We start from the raw sequence: 17315 nt of genomic DNA, 5'->3' as shown, positions 1-17315 counted from the left end.
TATTTGTCTTTCAACGTATATCTATGCAATGCGTATATTGTTGATGGGCTTAACCCTAGCGGGGGCCCACTTACCTTCCGGACAATGGGGTTCGGTCAAATAATTGAAGAGAACTTTCTGGTCTCCAGAGCAACCGACCCGACTCCAAGCTAAACGTGTGGCTAGTGAAAGGGATTTGCATTGTGAAGAAAACTCGGTTTTTGGTTGGTGTGTCCAAAAAAGAAAAACGTTTTCGTTTCAACCAGTACGAGACCGACCGAGTGCCAATTTTTTTTTGTGTTGCTATTCAACGCTCACTTCAACAATCGTTTCTTGCGTATGTGTAGCACTGGGGACTTTTTTCTTCGAAGTTCCAGCTTAGCGTAGCGTTGGTTGTTGGCGACGAAATGCGTCAACCACGCTACCAAGGTAACGGAACGTTCACCAGACTAACCCACTCCTAGGTTGGATTGGCATTCCTGGGGTACCAGCACTTGTGGAATCATTTGACCATGACCAAAACTTCGAGCATGCATAGGTATCTCCGACTGGTTAGTGTGTTGGTCTTTCTGCACCATGATGGTATTTCTTCGACATTGGAAAACGCACAATCTCAGTAATTCAACACGCATAGAGCCACCGGAATTCCCATTTACCTGTCGATACCACCGGTACCTGAAATTGTTCGAACACTAATCGTGATCGATGTTTATGATGTTTCCCGACGACGACGACGTCGATGATGATGATGATGATGATGATGATGTGGGCGGTTACGTATGATAAGATTGGCAGTAGCCGTAGTAGCCACCCATGCAGTAGAACAAAGTGGAAGTAATGTGTCCGGAAAATAGGGAAGTGCGTTGCTTTTCACAGGGAAATACTCTGCGCAGTGCAGCCGCTAGCAGCAGTTCTAAATGGATGCTAAATGCGATGTTGCAGTTAATGTGATCTAGCCGTACGAGAGAGTTTGGGGCGTCGTGTTTTACTGCCTTCCGGCTCTCGCATTGTGAATGGTGGCCCAAGTTTATTGAATAGTACTAACGTTTTACGTCGCTCAACTAAATGCGTGAACCTTTTCCGCATTTACGTCTGTAAATAAAATGCACAGCATCTTTTGAGTGATTTGGTGATTTTGCAGTGGGTGAGGGGGGTTGAAGTATTCGTCCCAAGCACCGGACGCTTTTGATTGTGATGTGTTTGAAATTTTATTTACGAAATTCGTTCACCCCCGAGTGGTTCACCCGCTTTTTGGAATAGGCAGCGGGGTGGGCCCCTTTATTGGTAGATGCGGTAGAATGGCAGTAAGAATCCCTGACTTGGCTCGTAATTTATACCTGTCCATCATCCACAAATGGCACATCAGACCCAACCCAATCAAAAATCGTCATTCCGGGGAAAAAAACATCATTCACATCTTCCGGCGAAGTCAGCACCAACAGCACCGCCCTGTACACGTTACCGAGCTCGGGACGATGAGGTACTGTTCCGGTGTTCCAGTTTATAGAGCTATGTTTAATATTGAATCATCCATTTCCTTCGGGGAAGTTATTGAGACGTCTTTCATGTGGATAGGCCAGATGGAAGGTGTGTAGCAAAATTGTGCGAGCAATGCTGCAAAGTAATGGCATTTGCATACTTGCTAACGAATGGTACATTTTGAGTACTTTATGCTCAATTTCGTTTTCAACTTCCAGAATTGTAAAGCTGGCGTTCGGTGTAAACTTTTAAACAAAAAAATGTTAATTGTAGCTTATCAAATCTTATGAAGTTCCCGGAGAGATAAACAAACAAATGCTCTACTACTTGTTCTGTTCAATGTTTTATGAAGTGCCAATCAAAGCGTCGAAACACTTTTTGTTTAAACCGAACTCAGAAGCGCACAGTTCTGGAGCACACCACAGATTTCAATGTTGGCCACCGTTTGAATCTGGCCAAAGTTTCCTCCCTGATTGGTACGACAGATGTGTATATATTACAAGCATCGAGTAAGGAATCAGATAGCATCAATATTGCTGTAGGAGAACAAATCGCAAATTGATTTTCTTTATTTAAAGCCAACAAACGCACCTCTTGTCCTCCCAACCACAGTCTCTCCACGATGTACCCCCGCCGTCCAGAACGCAAAATTAGGTAAGCGTTTCGGATGAGGTGAAATGTTCTGGGAAAATATTTCCTCGAGCATTAAACGCAAGCATTATGCTTTCCGCATGAACTTCGTTCGAGTGAGCGCGCGCGCGAGAATGCGAGTGCTTTAAAATTTTGCCCGATCCCTCACGGTGGGTGGAGCAGAGTCGAGTGGCATAAATTTAACTCCCATTCTCGGTGTTTTCCCAGAAGTGGCGTATGTTTTTCTTCTGCGTTCACCTGCCCACCCGGGTTGAATGCTGTTCTTGATGCCGATGGGTTCCGGGGTGCTGCTTGTTGCCTGTCGGTACGGTGTAGGAGAATCACCTCCTCTGTTGACGCCATAGCGAGGTGTGTGTGTGTGTGTGTTTTTTTTGTTTCTTCTTTTCTGTGTCGATTCTACAAACACAGTTGGCAATGACACTGTACCCATGCTTAGTTACTGCCAAGGAACAAGCAGAGGGATGTACAGAGTATGGGGCGGGTGGAAAAAGCGGCACCTTACCTGCTGCCGGTGATCTACGCTGAAGAGCACTGAAACCGTAATCTTGGGCGGGATGGGTCGAGACAGTGTGAAATATTGGGCAGAGCAGCAGGAGGACAGAGAAAACGATTTCCTGTCACCTTTGATTATGCAATGTTTGAAGAAAATTAAAAAGCAACAGAAGCTTCGTTACGCTTTCCATCCGCTACGATCCGAATGCTGACGGTTACAAGTGGAGTGGCCCTTGAGCCTACGTGAGACGCTCTTCTCTCAATCCGCCGGATGCACGACGTCTTGGCATGAATTGGTTAGGCGCCGCGTCACGGCAACACATGACTGTCTCACTTAAACTGTGCCGGGCACTTCAGTTGTCATCAGTTTCATTTGTTTGGTACCACCGGAGATACCGTTGCTACCGTTGGATGTGAGAGGCAACAACAAAAAAAAATCATCATCATCCTTCAACAATCTCCACAATCATAGGTTTTTTGTTGTTGCTCTCCTTTCTGCTTCTTTCATTAAATAGGAACGATTTTCCTTCGCCCAAGCCTAGCATGACAGCGTCCTTTGGGAGTTCTGAGGAATGATATTATCGCGTGCATTTTATGTACCTTCCGGAGACTTGCGTTACTTGGCTTTTTTTCCGCTGTCGGAAAAATGGGCTTGTTAGCGCGTGACGGCGAAAACATCAACGCCTCCATGGTGTGGTATCAATAAAGCCAGCAGCCGCTGGGTTGATGGATTTTTCAATTCTTGCCCGGCGTAAAGTGAATTCTCATAAGATGGAAATTTAAACCTTTGCTGGCGGCGGTTAAAACTGTTTTGTGAAAGGTGTGAAAACCCCAAGCAATTTTATTTCAAAGCATTTGGGCACCCTTTTAATGACCGAACATTGAAGTCCATTGTTATTTGTGCAAAAGCTTGAAATAAACACAAGCTGAAAAATAATTTGCATAAAATCTGCACCACAGTAGGGGCGAAAGTGACAGCGGCGTCCCCTCAAGCGCCTGGGAAAAGTCTCGAGGCGACGAAATATTTCTCGCTCGATGCTAGAGTCCACCAGCTCAAAAGTGGCCAGTATTTGGGGAGCAGCTACAGCAAGAATCAGGAACGAGAACCGTTCGTTCGCTCGTCCGTTCTGGGGCCGGGGTATAAGCTTTGGGTAAATAAGAAAACAAAACAAATATGCCGAGAACGTATCTCACCAATTACCTTTTGCGGCATCCGTTTTTTTTTTGTTGCCCGGGGAAAGCAATCATACCCATCGTCCAATCCTATCTGGTTAGCTCGCTGGTCTGTCGGTCTCTGGTGGCTCGATGCTCGGGACCCCAAACCCAAACGTCATCATTCCTAACACCACACCGCATCCCGCCGCTCACAGACTCTTGGCTGCGCCACGGCTTTGCTTGCCATTGCGCCTGCCCGGAATCATCACCGTGTGGAATGTGTCAAACAAAACAAGATAGACAGTGTGGCAGGAGAATGACCTTTTTGCGTAAAATTTTCACCGAAAGCAAGTCTCCGTTCCGTTCCGATCCTGGCTTGGTTTAGGGGTTGGATAGTCCTTCGTGCTTGTTGTCCTTTGAACGCCACACCGGTTTCATCCAGCCTAATGTGGGCCTCGCACCGAAATACACACTGGGCCGTTATGCCTGGGCGGTGAAAAGTTACTAGGTACGGAGTACCTGCACCATGCTTACTTCCAAGAACAGGCGTTGGCTTTTGATTTGTCCTCGAGAGCCTCTTCCATCTTCCGTTCGCGTCATTACGAGGCTCCCAGCTCTAGTGGCTTCGTTTGTTATTGTCCTTGCTATTTGCTCGCTGCGCTGGAAGGATATCTAAGCTAAGAATGCCTGGCATTGTGTGTGTGTGGCACCGGTGCTTATTGACGGAATGTAGGCTGCACGAACACTGTAGACATCAGCGTGAGTGGCAAACGTCAGCATTCAAGGGATTGAGGATGCGTATTTTTATTCAGTACTCGGAGATCGGAGATGTCCCTTTTTTTGGGCCGAGGAGACCGGCATCTTGAACGCATCCTTCCGGCCGTTTCCGTGTACCAGCAACACCAAAGCTCGCCGGTGCCGGTGTCATTGGAATGAAGTAAAAATGCTCAAACACAAACCAGCTCCCCGCACGTCGGTGCCAATTCCCCAACGGGGAAGTAGAAAGATAAACGTCAGTAACTGTATTATTTATCGCTTTTTTCCTTAGCAACGCTCGCGCGTTTAAGAGGCGCCACTGCAGAGTACACTACGGTGGTTTCACGTACCTTAACAAACCAAAAAGAAAAAAAAGAAACAGCACACGGTTTGCCGATTCAAAACGAGAGAATGTGCAGAACTCGCCATACAACACACAGCAGCGCATAGAGAGCCGCAGGAAGCGCAGTGTCGATGCCGCGACTCTGAAAACGGCGGAAGGGATGTTCTTAAAGCACAAAACTTCCACCGTTTCGGAGCCGCGGCTAAGCGAGGGAAGCTTTAGAGGTTAAATTGAAACTCAAAAGCAACGGGTCCCCCAACGTTCGGAACACCAAATCCAAACACAAGCATTCACATTTGTGTCCCTTTGGTAGGGTGTGTAGCTGTGTATGACACGCCAGGCAGTTAAACGGAACCTTCAGATTTTCCTTCGAGACGTCGGCTAGCGGAAGAAAACTCTGCACAGCAGCGGATCGCACACATCACAGGCGAACGGTGAAGCGCATGGCGGGTTGCTCCAGGGGGAGGTAGTGTTTTGGGAATTATGCGGTATGTCATTCGCCGTATGCGACCCATTGAGAAGGAAAATGTGGTGTGTTGTGGGAAAAATTAAGCACCGAAATGTGCGAAATAACGTGGCAATTATGTTAAAATGATTTACCATCGATAGCAGCGCGTTCCGGGGCGAATAAGGCGCCTAATGTGGGGGAATGTTTGTGGGGCGTATAATTTGTCGAAGATAGTCTCATAATTTGACAGTTGATTAGTTAACACCGCGTTTACAGTAGCTGCAACTGCACAGAATAATTCCTCAACCCGAACGTTATTTTATCGGCACGAACAGTAACAGCCAAAGTGGATATCAAATGTTATTTTATTTCTGAAAATATATTCCACATTGGTGTCATACATGGTGTGCTTGAATATAAACACATACAAACTTGAATATTTTATGACAGTATGTTCGAGTGTGTGTGTGTACAAAACGTAGAATCAGAAGTAGTTCTTTCCTGGTATTTGGAATTGTTTCGGATAGCATCTTTGCAATCCAATGTAAACATAATTTCATCCCCTCACATGGGCGGATGATGCCATTTGCATCAAGTTGAGTGCTTTCCGTGGTGAACACAAACCAGTCAGGTGCGAATCTGATAGGAAAAAGCATAATCCGCAACCATAATCCGATTGCAAAACCAGAAACCATCGAATACATTCTACCGAGTCGTCCATTTACTTGCCGAGAGTTGCCGATTAGCAAAACGAGGGTGTTCAGGAAATCGATCAGAGGAAAAAAAAAACAACCCCCCTAACATACATGATATACACTTATCGTATCGGAGTAAAAATCCGACAGAACAAAGCAGGAAAAAGATAAAAAAACAAGATTACCTTCTTTCACGTTTCGCCATGCGTCGCTCGGGGAGGTGGGAGAAAATTCATCAATACCTGCAAATCGGTTACTGCTGGCCAAATACGGCCATGAGCTAACGTCATGAATGAGGAAAGGATACGCATTGACATGTGAATCTGATTGCCTACCGTGACGAGTGGCGGGCTATACAGCGTATGCCCGTCAAAGCTAATCGTGCCTCCTCCGTACGGCCTCTGAAACTGATGCTGTGATGTGCTTCAAGAAAATCTCTGCTGTAGCGTATAACCGTAGCGTGTATGATATTGGCATTGCACGAGAATGTATCGTGTGCAATAGCGCGGTGTCTTTGCTTTTGGCCGTAGGCCGTCGCATTTAGTAGCAACAAGCACGAAAAAGAACCATCCTCCGACACGGCACGATGTTGTGTATCTGTTCTGTACGTATGTATCCGTGAGCAATTGCGGAAGAAGCTGTTTACGAAAACATTTTGCTTTACCGATAATCCGGATTATCTTTATTGAAATTTATCGTTATTTGTGCATGACATAATTTCCCTTCTCGCTTCGTTTGCACTCGACGTGCCGCCTATCGGGCTGCCTGCCTGCCGTGGGGGGAGGTTTGTGCGGTTTCTCGCCGAAGATCGCACCAGCAACGGCTGAGATCGACGGCCGACAAAATGAAACGGAGAAAGTTTGCTATAGCAGCATCAAGGTGCCCCGGTGGACGCTTGTAAGTCCTACGCTTTCTGGCTTTTGTTTGCTTAGACAGAGGGTCCTCGGTGCCTCCCCCCCTCGCCCCCTGGCAGTTCAATTCAATGACGGGTGCAGAGGTGCAGATTTAAGGATTTGCGAGTGTTTTAATATTCGATAAGGCCGGTTCAGCCAATCGATCTCAAGCGTTGCTGCGCGCGAATACATTTTGTGTACGGATGCAGACATTGATGTATTGTGACCGCCGCTGATAGCACTGACCACAACACACACACACTTGCTTCAAAGATATTAAAGCTTAACTTCGCCGCTCTATGGATACGACACTAAACGTCTGGAGAATGTGGGATCGGTGCTGTTGCTGGTGTGCATATTACTTGCATCCTGCCAAAACAGGTCAGGTTGCAGAGTTCGCTGCATGGTACATAAATCAATTTAAGAACAATAAAATAGATTACTTGTACCGCATGCATGGCATGGCACCCGACCGGGGCGGTTTCTTCATCTCCTTCGGGTGACCAATCACCCGCCGTTAGACTATTCATTATTTGTCCACTCATCCGTGAGTAATCACGCTCATAAAGCAAATATCTCTTCTCATTCATGAAAGATAAATTTGGTTCACGGTTGCATAGTTACAGTTCATTTCCGGAAAGCATCTATGCCGACGGTGGTGGTGCGGTGGATGTAACGGTGAGATTTCATGTCCTGAATAGACGACATTCGCAAGGAATCGCGCGCTTGCGGCTGTGCTCGATATTGAATCACTAGTAGAGCAGATAACAAGGCTGTGAAGGCTTGATGCGACCATGAGGGACGCTGAAAATGCGCTTCAATAGTTACAGACTTTAGAGGTTTGCTAGAAAGATTTTGGTGAGGATTTTTAAGGATTTTGGTGAGTGTTATCCCTAAAGAAAAATTCAGCCCAAACTATCAATTTTGGTTCAACCGTTTTTTTTGGCAATCCGTGATTATTGTACTGTTATGGTCGGTAGAAAATCGTGAACTGCACTTTATGTTGTATGTGCTGGTTACACAAAGGGGATTCGGGTTGGTTGGACTAGCACAGCAAAAAATATAACAACCGTGAACCAGCATTCCACAGCGGCACCCAATCGGTGTAAGGTTCGGGTCCTCCGAAACGGTCAGCTCTAGCGTGTATACACGGCTAGTTGCACTAGTTATACGGTAAATGGTTCATGGCCGCTCGGTTTAGTTGAATGCATGCGCCTCGGCGCTATACGATGCTTGTCCCGTGTGTACTCCCTGGGTGTAGGTGTCTTTTAGGGCAGGATTTACGAACTAAACACAACCTCAAGAGAGCGGTTTGATGGCGCCACCAAATGGCGAAGAAGGCAATAAAGCCTGGGTGTAATGCAAGAATTTCAACGAAACCTATTAGAGCGGATTTTTACCCGCTGGTCGTTTGTCTCTTCCGGAAACGAGATACTTGCCGATTTCCTTTGGGCGGGGGTATAACATCGATTGAAAACAGTTTCCGGTGCATTTACAGATATTTATGGTTCCATTTATGATTTCGCATGGTAAATCATACCCGCATAATCGAAATGTTTTCCATCAAAGCAGAATCAGTCAGATGGAGGCACAGGTTGTTTAAATGACTTCGGGATGTTATTGGAAATGAAGCTTCGACAAAAAAACCATAACAAATTGTAAGTTCACTGCTAATGAGCTCAGCTACTAGCAAATAAGTTGCGGATCATAACACTCATAACAGGACATGGTTGGCATTCGGTATATTACAGATGTGATAAAGCTAAGAACGGGTGCGCAATACGATGTACAAACTAATACTTTCAAAGACACTACATCAACTAAATATGTCATGTCGCATGCTTGAAAAACGCGGCTGTTTTTCCTGCTTGCAACATCATAGCACCATGATGTCCGTTTCCATTACTTCCTAGTGAACAAAGCAATATGAAGCGAAGTGCTAGTGATCCCAACAGTATGAAATAAAAATCTGCCGTGTAACAAAAGTGTACCGTTACGAAGATGACCGTCAATCGATGTTGCCGCTGCTGCTGGCACAAAAATGATCTTCAGCGTGCGTTGGAGCGAGCTGTGTCCTACGGGTGGCGATCCCGGTCGACATTGTGATTGCCAACCACGATCCTGAACAGCGTCTCGAGCGGTCCGGTTCGATAAAGTAACGAGCATTGTAAACGATGCCAGAAACATCATGCTCTAAATGACACCGTGTCGCAAACTGCGTTCGTTTCGCGGCTACTGCAGCTATTGAAGTATGTTAACGCTGACAACGCCCCGACACTACGGAGAAGATACGGTGTATCGTATGTGAAATTCGAGTGTAATTAGTGAGAGTTTACACGATAAAAAATATGCTTTTTTCATGCTTTGTCGTACAATTCGGAAAGACGCGGTACGCGAGTGGTACGTATGGAGTAACAGCGGACTGAACTCCGTTGTATATCAACGTATGCAGCTTAACGACTGCTGTGCGCGATACGCTGAAAGTGATGCCATCATGACGAGCGGGATGGGTTCGAGCCTTTTTTTCGCTGACAATTTTTAAAAGAGCAGACCCACATGAATCCGCGCTGCTACGTTACTTTCGCTGAATTGCGTGTGGGAGTATGCATCTTAACATTGCACTTTGCACCGACATGTGAACAACGGGCCACGGAGTGACAAAACAAAAAAATAATAACAGAAAACCTACACATCATGCAGCTGAGAGTACGTACGGCTTTCGCATCCTTTCATCCCCAGTGACGCATTAACACACGTGACAGCCGCTAACCGAACAGAAGACATGGGCCGTGTTACGTGGCAAGGATGCAAATAAATGAAAAGATGAATAATAAATGAGACAACACCGCGCGGTGAATGAATGACCGCGTAATGGCGGCAGTGCGCTGTGCAATTCAATGCTTATGGTGGCCGCTACCGGTACTGTTCGAAGGAAAATGAAGCATAAGCCATGGCAAATTGTTCCACGAAGCAGGCTGCGGCTGCAAAGGTGTAAAAGAGCAAAATGTGGTAGTTGCAAATGGAGCTAAAGGATGGTTATTGTTTTCGGTGGTGCCCTGTATGTAAAAGAGGCCCTTTGTGGAAAATGAAAGGCGAAAAATGAGTGTATCAAAAATGCGCTGTGTCTCGCGCCATGGAGCTTTATTCGGTCGGTGTTTAGTGTCAAGGAAGCAGGCAGCTGTGCATCGAACCCATAGCGCAAGGTGAATTAGTGTCGCGTCTCGTGTATCTTGTCTTTTTTTTTGCGCCGAATATCTGCTGTGTTGATGCTGTGCCATGATGCAAATGGGTCGTTGGTTTAAAAAGTGAACATATCATGAAAAACCATCTGGCAACGTGATTGCAAGCATTAATGCAATCACAAAAATCAGTTGCCTTGCTTGTATTAGAACTCGATTGATTTACAACGCGTGTTGTCGTGAGGTGAAGCTTAGTGTGGTTAATCGGTCATACAAGGGCAATCGCAGAGAAGTGAATTGTGTGGGCTTAAGTGATCATCAAAAGTATCGTGGCGTGTTTGCAGTTTGTGGTCAGTGCTGGAGTGAGAAATAAATAAAAAAAAGGTTGCGAATACTACCGACAAATCAGTTGAGTGCTCTCAATCAGTGATCAATGGTGCTGTAATGTAATTTTGTTCGTTGCGCAAAGGGCACGTACGGTTACGTGTCGTTTTCGAAGTGTGTGAGTGGGCAACGCCATAAAGAAAATAGTGTTGTTATTGAATCATTGTCAAACCGTTACGCAATAATTGTTGTTAGCAAGTTTGTGCTCAATTTGTATGATTAGCTGATAAGTCGAAACCGTTCATCATAGATCCTTATTCTCCTTGACGTATTCAAATCCTTCGTCCTACAAACAACCACCATTCCCTTAGGGTTAATATAGAATGTGGCAATTGTATAGCTAAAAAACCAAAACATCTCAATCGTTACTCCAATCGGGGGGCTCCATTATACAGTATTTGTAGACGTATGGGCAATGTATAGGAATGATCTCACACTTCTTAAGGTTCCTGAGACTGATATCCGAAAAACAGGAATAGCACGTTGAACGCTCGATAAGGTCTTAAACACATTGCGAAGGTCTTGATGCGCTGTTCACAGGTAACATATGAGCAGTAAGCTTAAATATTGTTTATTTTCTTGTATACTTTCATGAACCTCTCCATCGTCACTACGTTTCGTTCGAACGATCGTCTTAAATCATTATGCTTCTCTCTTTCTCCTTCTCTCTTTTTCCTATATTCGCACAAAAATTTAGGCTGATATTACTGAAGCAAAGCAAGCAAAATAACAATCTTCTGAAACACAATTTTACTAGAAACCTAATAATAAGAAGTAATTAGAAACTTGAAAAAAGAAAACATATTAGCTTCACAATATTAGCCTGCGTTGTAAATTCCTATACTTGCTGACCAACCGTCCTTGCGAAACAAAAAAAATAATATATCCAAGAAAGAGAGAAAAGTATTCGGATATTCCACAACCGGAAATGGGGCTGTGGGTGGTCAATCCGACCGCAGCCTTACTGTTGGCCATAGTCGCCACACTTTTCCTCCTGGCTGAGGTGCCGCAAATTGTGGTTGCATCACGTAAGTATTTGCATTTCTTTTCTCTGCTGTTCAATAACCTCGTCGAAACAATCGCAATCGCTCGATAGGGGAAAGTTGTGTGAAAGTGAAAAGTTAAATAGACTTCGAATTATTTTTTGTTTCTGGTTTAGTAGATGAACCTGTAGAGCGGATCGACGCAAAGATTGATGACTTCTCGAATATTAAAACTTCCTTCCTTCCGTATGTTCATCTATGCAATCTTGCACATAAGCATAAACGGTGCTGTACGCTAAGAAGTTAATTGGTTCACGATGATTCAGCGGAAGATGGATTTTTATGGATCAGCACTGTTTTAAAATTCGATCAAAATAAGAAAAGAAAGGTTAAAACATTTTACTCACTTTATTCATAAATAATTTCGAACTGTGAACTTTCACCGTCCCCGTTTCGAACACATCATGCGAGAAGGCTTTCCCCTTTCGAATGCCAACTTCCAGTTTAATTGGATATATATCATTGGGACTCATATTTTACCAGATGTCGCTTCAACGTTGCGCACATCGCAATCGTCGCTTTCCACTGGTGTGTGCAAGTTGCATGAAGCAAAAAAGAAAGAAAATTCCCTAAAAGGGACCTTGTTATGGTGGTGGATGAAAAGAAAACATGTATTAAATTATTTATCCGGGTAAATGGCAGAATCAAACCGAAATGCATGATAGTTGGGGAGTTTGTTTGTTTGTTTTTTATTTCTTTTGGTCCACCTCTTGTGTGTGTATTTTATTATACTGCGGCAGCAGTTTTCTGCTTGTTTTCGAACCGTGCAAAAAAAGATAAATTAAAAACCAAAAACGTGGTAACAGCTGCATGCGCGGCTATCGACAGAATTTGTTCATATGTGCATTTGATGCATGTGTTTCGAACGATTCATATTTATATGTGTATCGCCATAACGTCACTTATATCCGGTGCTGAACCGGTATCGAACACCGAAATGGAGCATAAACAGAAGTAGAGAATGTACGACAAAACAAAAAAGGGCTAGCGACAGCAGCATTGATCACAGGTTCGGCAACTGCCCGCGCTGCAACGATGCATTCGTGTCAGTTCAAATCTATTTCGTTGCATCACAGCATCGATGAAAATTTCATCTATTTGAAAATACTTTTAACGCTTACAAACAATGCATCCGATTCCGTCCGATGCCACAGAACGACAGTAACGGGAGGAGGCATTATTTCGAAAACCTACCGGTGGCAGCCTCCGGACCTGCTGATGATTGGTTGTCACTTTGCATCCATTTTCTGTTCTCCAGCGTTGGCTGCAGGATGGATTTCGTTCGGCAGCAAGAACCTGTTGGCGGGGACGGAGGAAATGGATGTTCGTGATGGATATTATTTATGAATTCCTATTGACAGTAGCTGTTCAAATATTTATGCAAACGGTTAAATCATTGATAGCTTCCCACGGCACGACTGTGAAGAATAGAGTGTAGAACGCTGCTATATCCATCCTCGCGCATGTGTGTGCGTGTGTGTAAGAGAGATTTTCTCTTCCGCAACACATCGCACAAAAAGCGCAGTCGAATATCTGGGCATGTGTGAATGTTGAAAATTGATTTACATAGCATTAGCAATTACAATTAGCAGCGGACGGAATGAATGGGCCGCAAACGGCATCGTCATGTCCCTACCCCCCTTCCCGACAATCTCGCCCACAGTTTCTCGCTCTTTATCACATCACATCCTTAGGTACGTCTTTAGGTACGAAGCGTTGGCTTTGTTGAATAGAAATTATTGGTCTCATTTTCATGTCCCGATCCGCTGACTCGTGCTGGCCCCGAGGGCCCCTTCCGGGGGATGGGTTGATTGCGATCGGTTGTATTTGTTCCGCCCTGTTACGTTCCGGTTACCATGCTGCTGCATTCGATTGCCAGCGGGCAAATGTCACTCGGGTGGGCATCCTTGAAAGGAGTAAAATATTGATTAGTTCATTGAGTCAGAAGTTCCACCAACGCGCGGGCACTCACAAACGGGCTTGTTCTGGATGGTAGGACGAAAGCCCGTTCAGCCAACCCTAATCAAGATGGGCACGAAGTAATCAATATCCTATTCAACTTTCCGCATTGGTCCGCTCCAAAGGCAATGTAAAACAGAGGCTTGAAGGAAGCAGCGCAAAATGCGGGCATACAGAGATAGACATCTGCAGGCGGAAGACTTTTCAACAGGGAAACGATGAGCCGCTCTATCATTGCCGTTATTTGTAAGCAAACCCAAACGCGCTGAAGTTGAACCTCGGTAGTCGGTAGTCCTGCTCAGGGCACGGTGCCATATTTAGTGTCTGGCACAATACCCAGCATACTGCACTCTTAAACTGCTCGTAAGCAGTATGCTAACGTGAAAAGCGTCCGTCTTGAACACCGGTGCGGCCATGCCTTGTAAATAAAGACCTTCCAGGCTATAATTCAAAACAATTACCAAGCTCTCGGAAGAAATTAATAAAAAAGCATTGTTTACGATTTCAAATTAACATACTGGCCAAGTGTTAGTGTATTGTGGTAGTTAGTAGTCGAGGGTCTGTAACGATGACGTGAAACTTTTGTTGGTTTTCGTCCCAGAATTTGTTTTCTTTTGGCTCTTTTTAACTACATTGGTTTTGCAATGAGGTGGAATAAAATAACATGTTTAAGGTGTATGCTCCTTCGATGTATATTCGACATTTTTAGCAACACCACTTTGTTGGTTGCCGTTTTGTGATGTTGTTATTCATCTGTAAACGTTTCCAATGTACAAAATGAAAATAATGCTCGTATGCAGCAGATTATGCTCCAGTATTTTTTTTTCAAACTAGACCTTTTTTTTTGCAAACGTTTGTAAAGTTGCGATTTGCTGGAAATTTATTTCCGCGGTATTTTGGCGAAACACTGTGCCTGTCCAGACGCTGGCCGTTACTTACTAAATCAGCCCATGGGTCGATGCAATAACGGTTGTTGTTTTCAGACAGCCAATGTTGTTTGTTAAAATGGCTGTGTTCACGCTCACGCTATGGCTTGATATGGCTTAGGTCGAATTGAAGCGAGAGTAGGCAAAAGCTTTCATAGATTGAAGCTTTGGGAATTATGTTACGCAGAAAGGACCAAACCATATAGCATTGAAGTTGCTAGATCGGACCGCCTAATTGTACGGGCACATGCATTTTCTGCCTTAAGATGCCCATAGCCGAACATTCTACTTGCCCCAAGGAATGTACTTTCACGGCTTTTCCAACGTCGGACGTTTGAGGATTCCTCTTGTGTTGTGACCATTGGCTTCGTCGGGTGGAGTATATTTGTGGTGAATTAAGGGACCACAGGTCGGCATCCCCGCAATGACGACACAACAAGCGCTTACTTTGCATGATGATGAAGTACCCCCGGACTGCTGACCGTAATACAAAAAAGGGGTTCGGAATGGGTTGAGCACATTTTTTGTTTGTCCCAACCGAGCCCAAAAGACGAATTGCAAAGCAGTTTCATTCTCGCATGTGTTACCCCATCCCCACCCCCCCACCTTGGTAGGAAGGAAGTGGAAAATTTCCAAACAACCAACTACACCAACCCATCATAATCATCATGCATATGTTAGCATAACGGACCGTTTCCCGTTGACCCCCGGGAATTCGATCGAGATTGTGCCCGGCAATTACCTAAAGACGACGACGACGACGTCGAGGACGGGAACGATGATGAATGGCAGGAGCCGCGCAAAAACCATGGGAGCTGTGGCGGTCTGGTACGTAATGTAGGTGGAATTTATTCCACGCTGCAGTAGTGACCCAGTGCTTATGGCGGGAACTCGGGATTGCGGGCGCAAGCGAAATGAAGAATGGGCTCGCCAGTTGCTTAGTTTATAGCTTTGCTCGCTTTTGAAGGTAAACTAAGCAATAAAATGTCGCCGGGTGAAATATGAATCAGGGAACCATTGAAATAAAACTCTTTAAAACTAGTTCCCGAAGTCGTAAAGTATCCTATCACGAGGGCACTTGGAAGGATGGTTTTTTAATGTTTAGGAAAATTGTCTAGAACTAGAACCGTTTTTTGGGAAATTGAGAATTGGCTCCTTTAAGTGCTACAAACAACACTTTTCTATTTAGGGTAAACACATAATGAGAAGCTTGGAATGTTTATTTTCATGAATATCGCATTATCGCCAAGGACATCTACCGTTCACACGTTTAACGTTCAAGGAGTGATTTTTCCAATAATTTTCAAAATAAACCTTTCGTCAACTACAAATAAATCTCGATACAAAATTTCGAGTCAATCGGCTCACAGGCTTGTTCAGGCTACAGATTTGCAAAATGCTGTTTTAAGAAAAACGCATTTAAACATTGAACCTATGAGCTGCTCTTTGGGATGGCCGATATTTCAATACCAACTGTATTGGTTTGAATAACCTAACGCTTCAAGAAAGTGCTGCGAACATGGTCGCTTTTTTTCAAACTTGCCGACTGATATATCTTTTTTTTTAGAGAAATGGGATATTTCCCGTGAAACTATTCTGTTTCTCATCAGGTGTTTGTCGATGGCAGGATGACAATCGAGATAAAATAAATTATTCCACCTTGATAAGAAAAACTGGGTGCGCATTTGTGATGATTCATTTTTGACAAATTTATTTTTGGTCCCACCGTTCGGTTCCCTCTGCCACGTGGTTCGTCTTTTTTTGGGAGGCTTAATGAAAAAATACGTTTGAAAGCTGTATGAACGCGAATTGTCGGTATACCCGATTCCAGCTGTGACATGTCGCATGCGGCACGGTATTGTGTTTTTTAACGCCACGAAAAGCCTTCAAAATTGCTTGCCAACTTTCACCGAAGACAAGCATGACGAGCGTCTTCATTAGGAAGTCTGCCTTCCTATATCGGGCGAGCATGATTTTTGCTCCGTTTTGTGTTGGGATGTACTTTTCAGGATTGAGATTTTTTCGTCATGCTGTTTTTGTCCTCGAAATGCTTCAGATCAAGCTGACGAACCTGACTGTGCACTTTCGGATTTGTCTTAAATCGAAACAGCAAAGCAAAACAAAATGAAACAGTGAGGTGCAGCATTCCCTTTTCCTGTATGCCCTTTTTTACCAGCATCCTGGTACACAGTGTGATGTTACAAGTCATGAAAAAGGAGGTGTGTTTGTGCCGAGGTCTGGAAACATTTCTCTGACTGTGGTTGGATTCTGTAGTGTTTCTCCGAATGCCACTCGTTTATTTATGGTGGGCAAAATTTTGCGCGATTTGCCCTTCTTCCCGAAATAGTAACCATCTACTGATGAGCTACTACGGCTGACTTGGCTCGTACCCGGCACGTTTCGTACCGAGATGCAAACCTCGTGTCGGTTGCCGCACTTGTCAGTCTGTACAATTCTCGCATTTCCACGACCGTTGGTTTGGTTTGGATTTGCTTGCCACCGTTTTGGTTTGTTCCGGCTAGTTGATGTTTGTCGATGCCGGGTTGACTTTTACCTTTATCATCATTGGATTCATCACCGTGTGCGGTACCTTTCCAGCTTCACGAAAGGCCAAGGCGAACACCGGGCTCTCGAGAGTCAACCGGGTATACGGGTACATACAAAGTCGCAATCTGTTACATAATTTAGTGTGGTAACGCGTAGTCGCTAAAGGATGACAGCCATTGCAGCGAAGTGAATTTGTTTTCGCTCGACCCTTGTCCTGCTTTGTCCTGCCCGCACGATTGTTTATACTGCGGTGTAGTTCGCGCTTCGCTATGCAAACCATCATGTCGCTGCCGCCAGGTCGACCGCGCCATGCGACGATTACCGCTGTGCTAGTGCCACTTCGGAGGAGGAAATGATAACGCTTTCGCTGCACACACGGTGCATGT

General features: G+C 44.8%; 1 protein-coding gene across 1 annotated transcript in view; it reads left to right on the top strand.

The window, feature by feature from the left end:
• Positions 1–17315, top strand: part of LOC128305486 (tyrosine-protein phosphatase Lar) — a 201212-nt gene that overhangs the window by 70501 nt on the left and 113396 nt on the right. Inside the window, exon 4 of the mRNA XM_053042957.1 lies at positions 11152–11482. Within this exon, the coding sequence (XP_052898917.1) occupies positions 11383–11482 (100 nt within the window). The 5' untranslated portion in view covers positions 11152–11382. The remainder of the gene's footprint in view (positions 1–11151; positions 11483–17315) is intronic.

Source organism: Anopheles moucheti, chromosome 3, assembly GCF_943734755.1.
Source record: "Anopheles moucheti chromosome 3, idAnoMoucSN_F20_07, whole genome shotgun sequence".
In the NCBI taxonomy this organism is placed as follows: domain Eukaryota; kingdom Metazoa; phylum Arthropoda; class Insecta; order Diptera; family Culicidae; genus Anopheles; species Anopheles moucheti.
The sequence above is the reverse complement of the archived record's forward strand: the minus strand, read 5'-3'. Positions and strand labels throughout refer to the sequence as shown.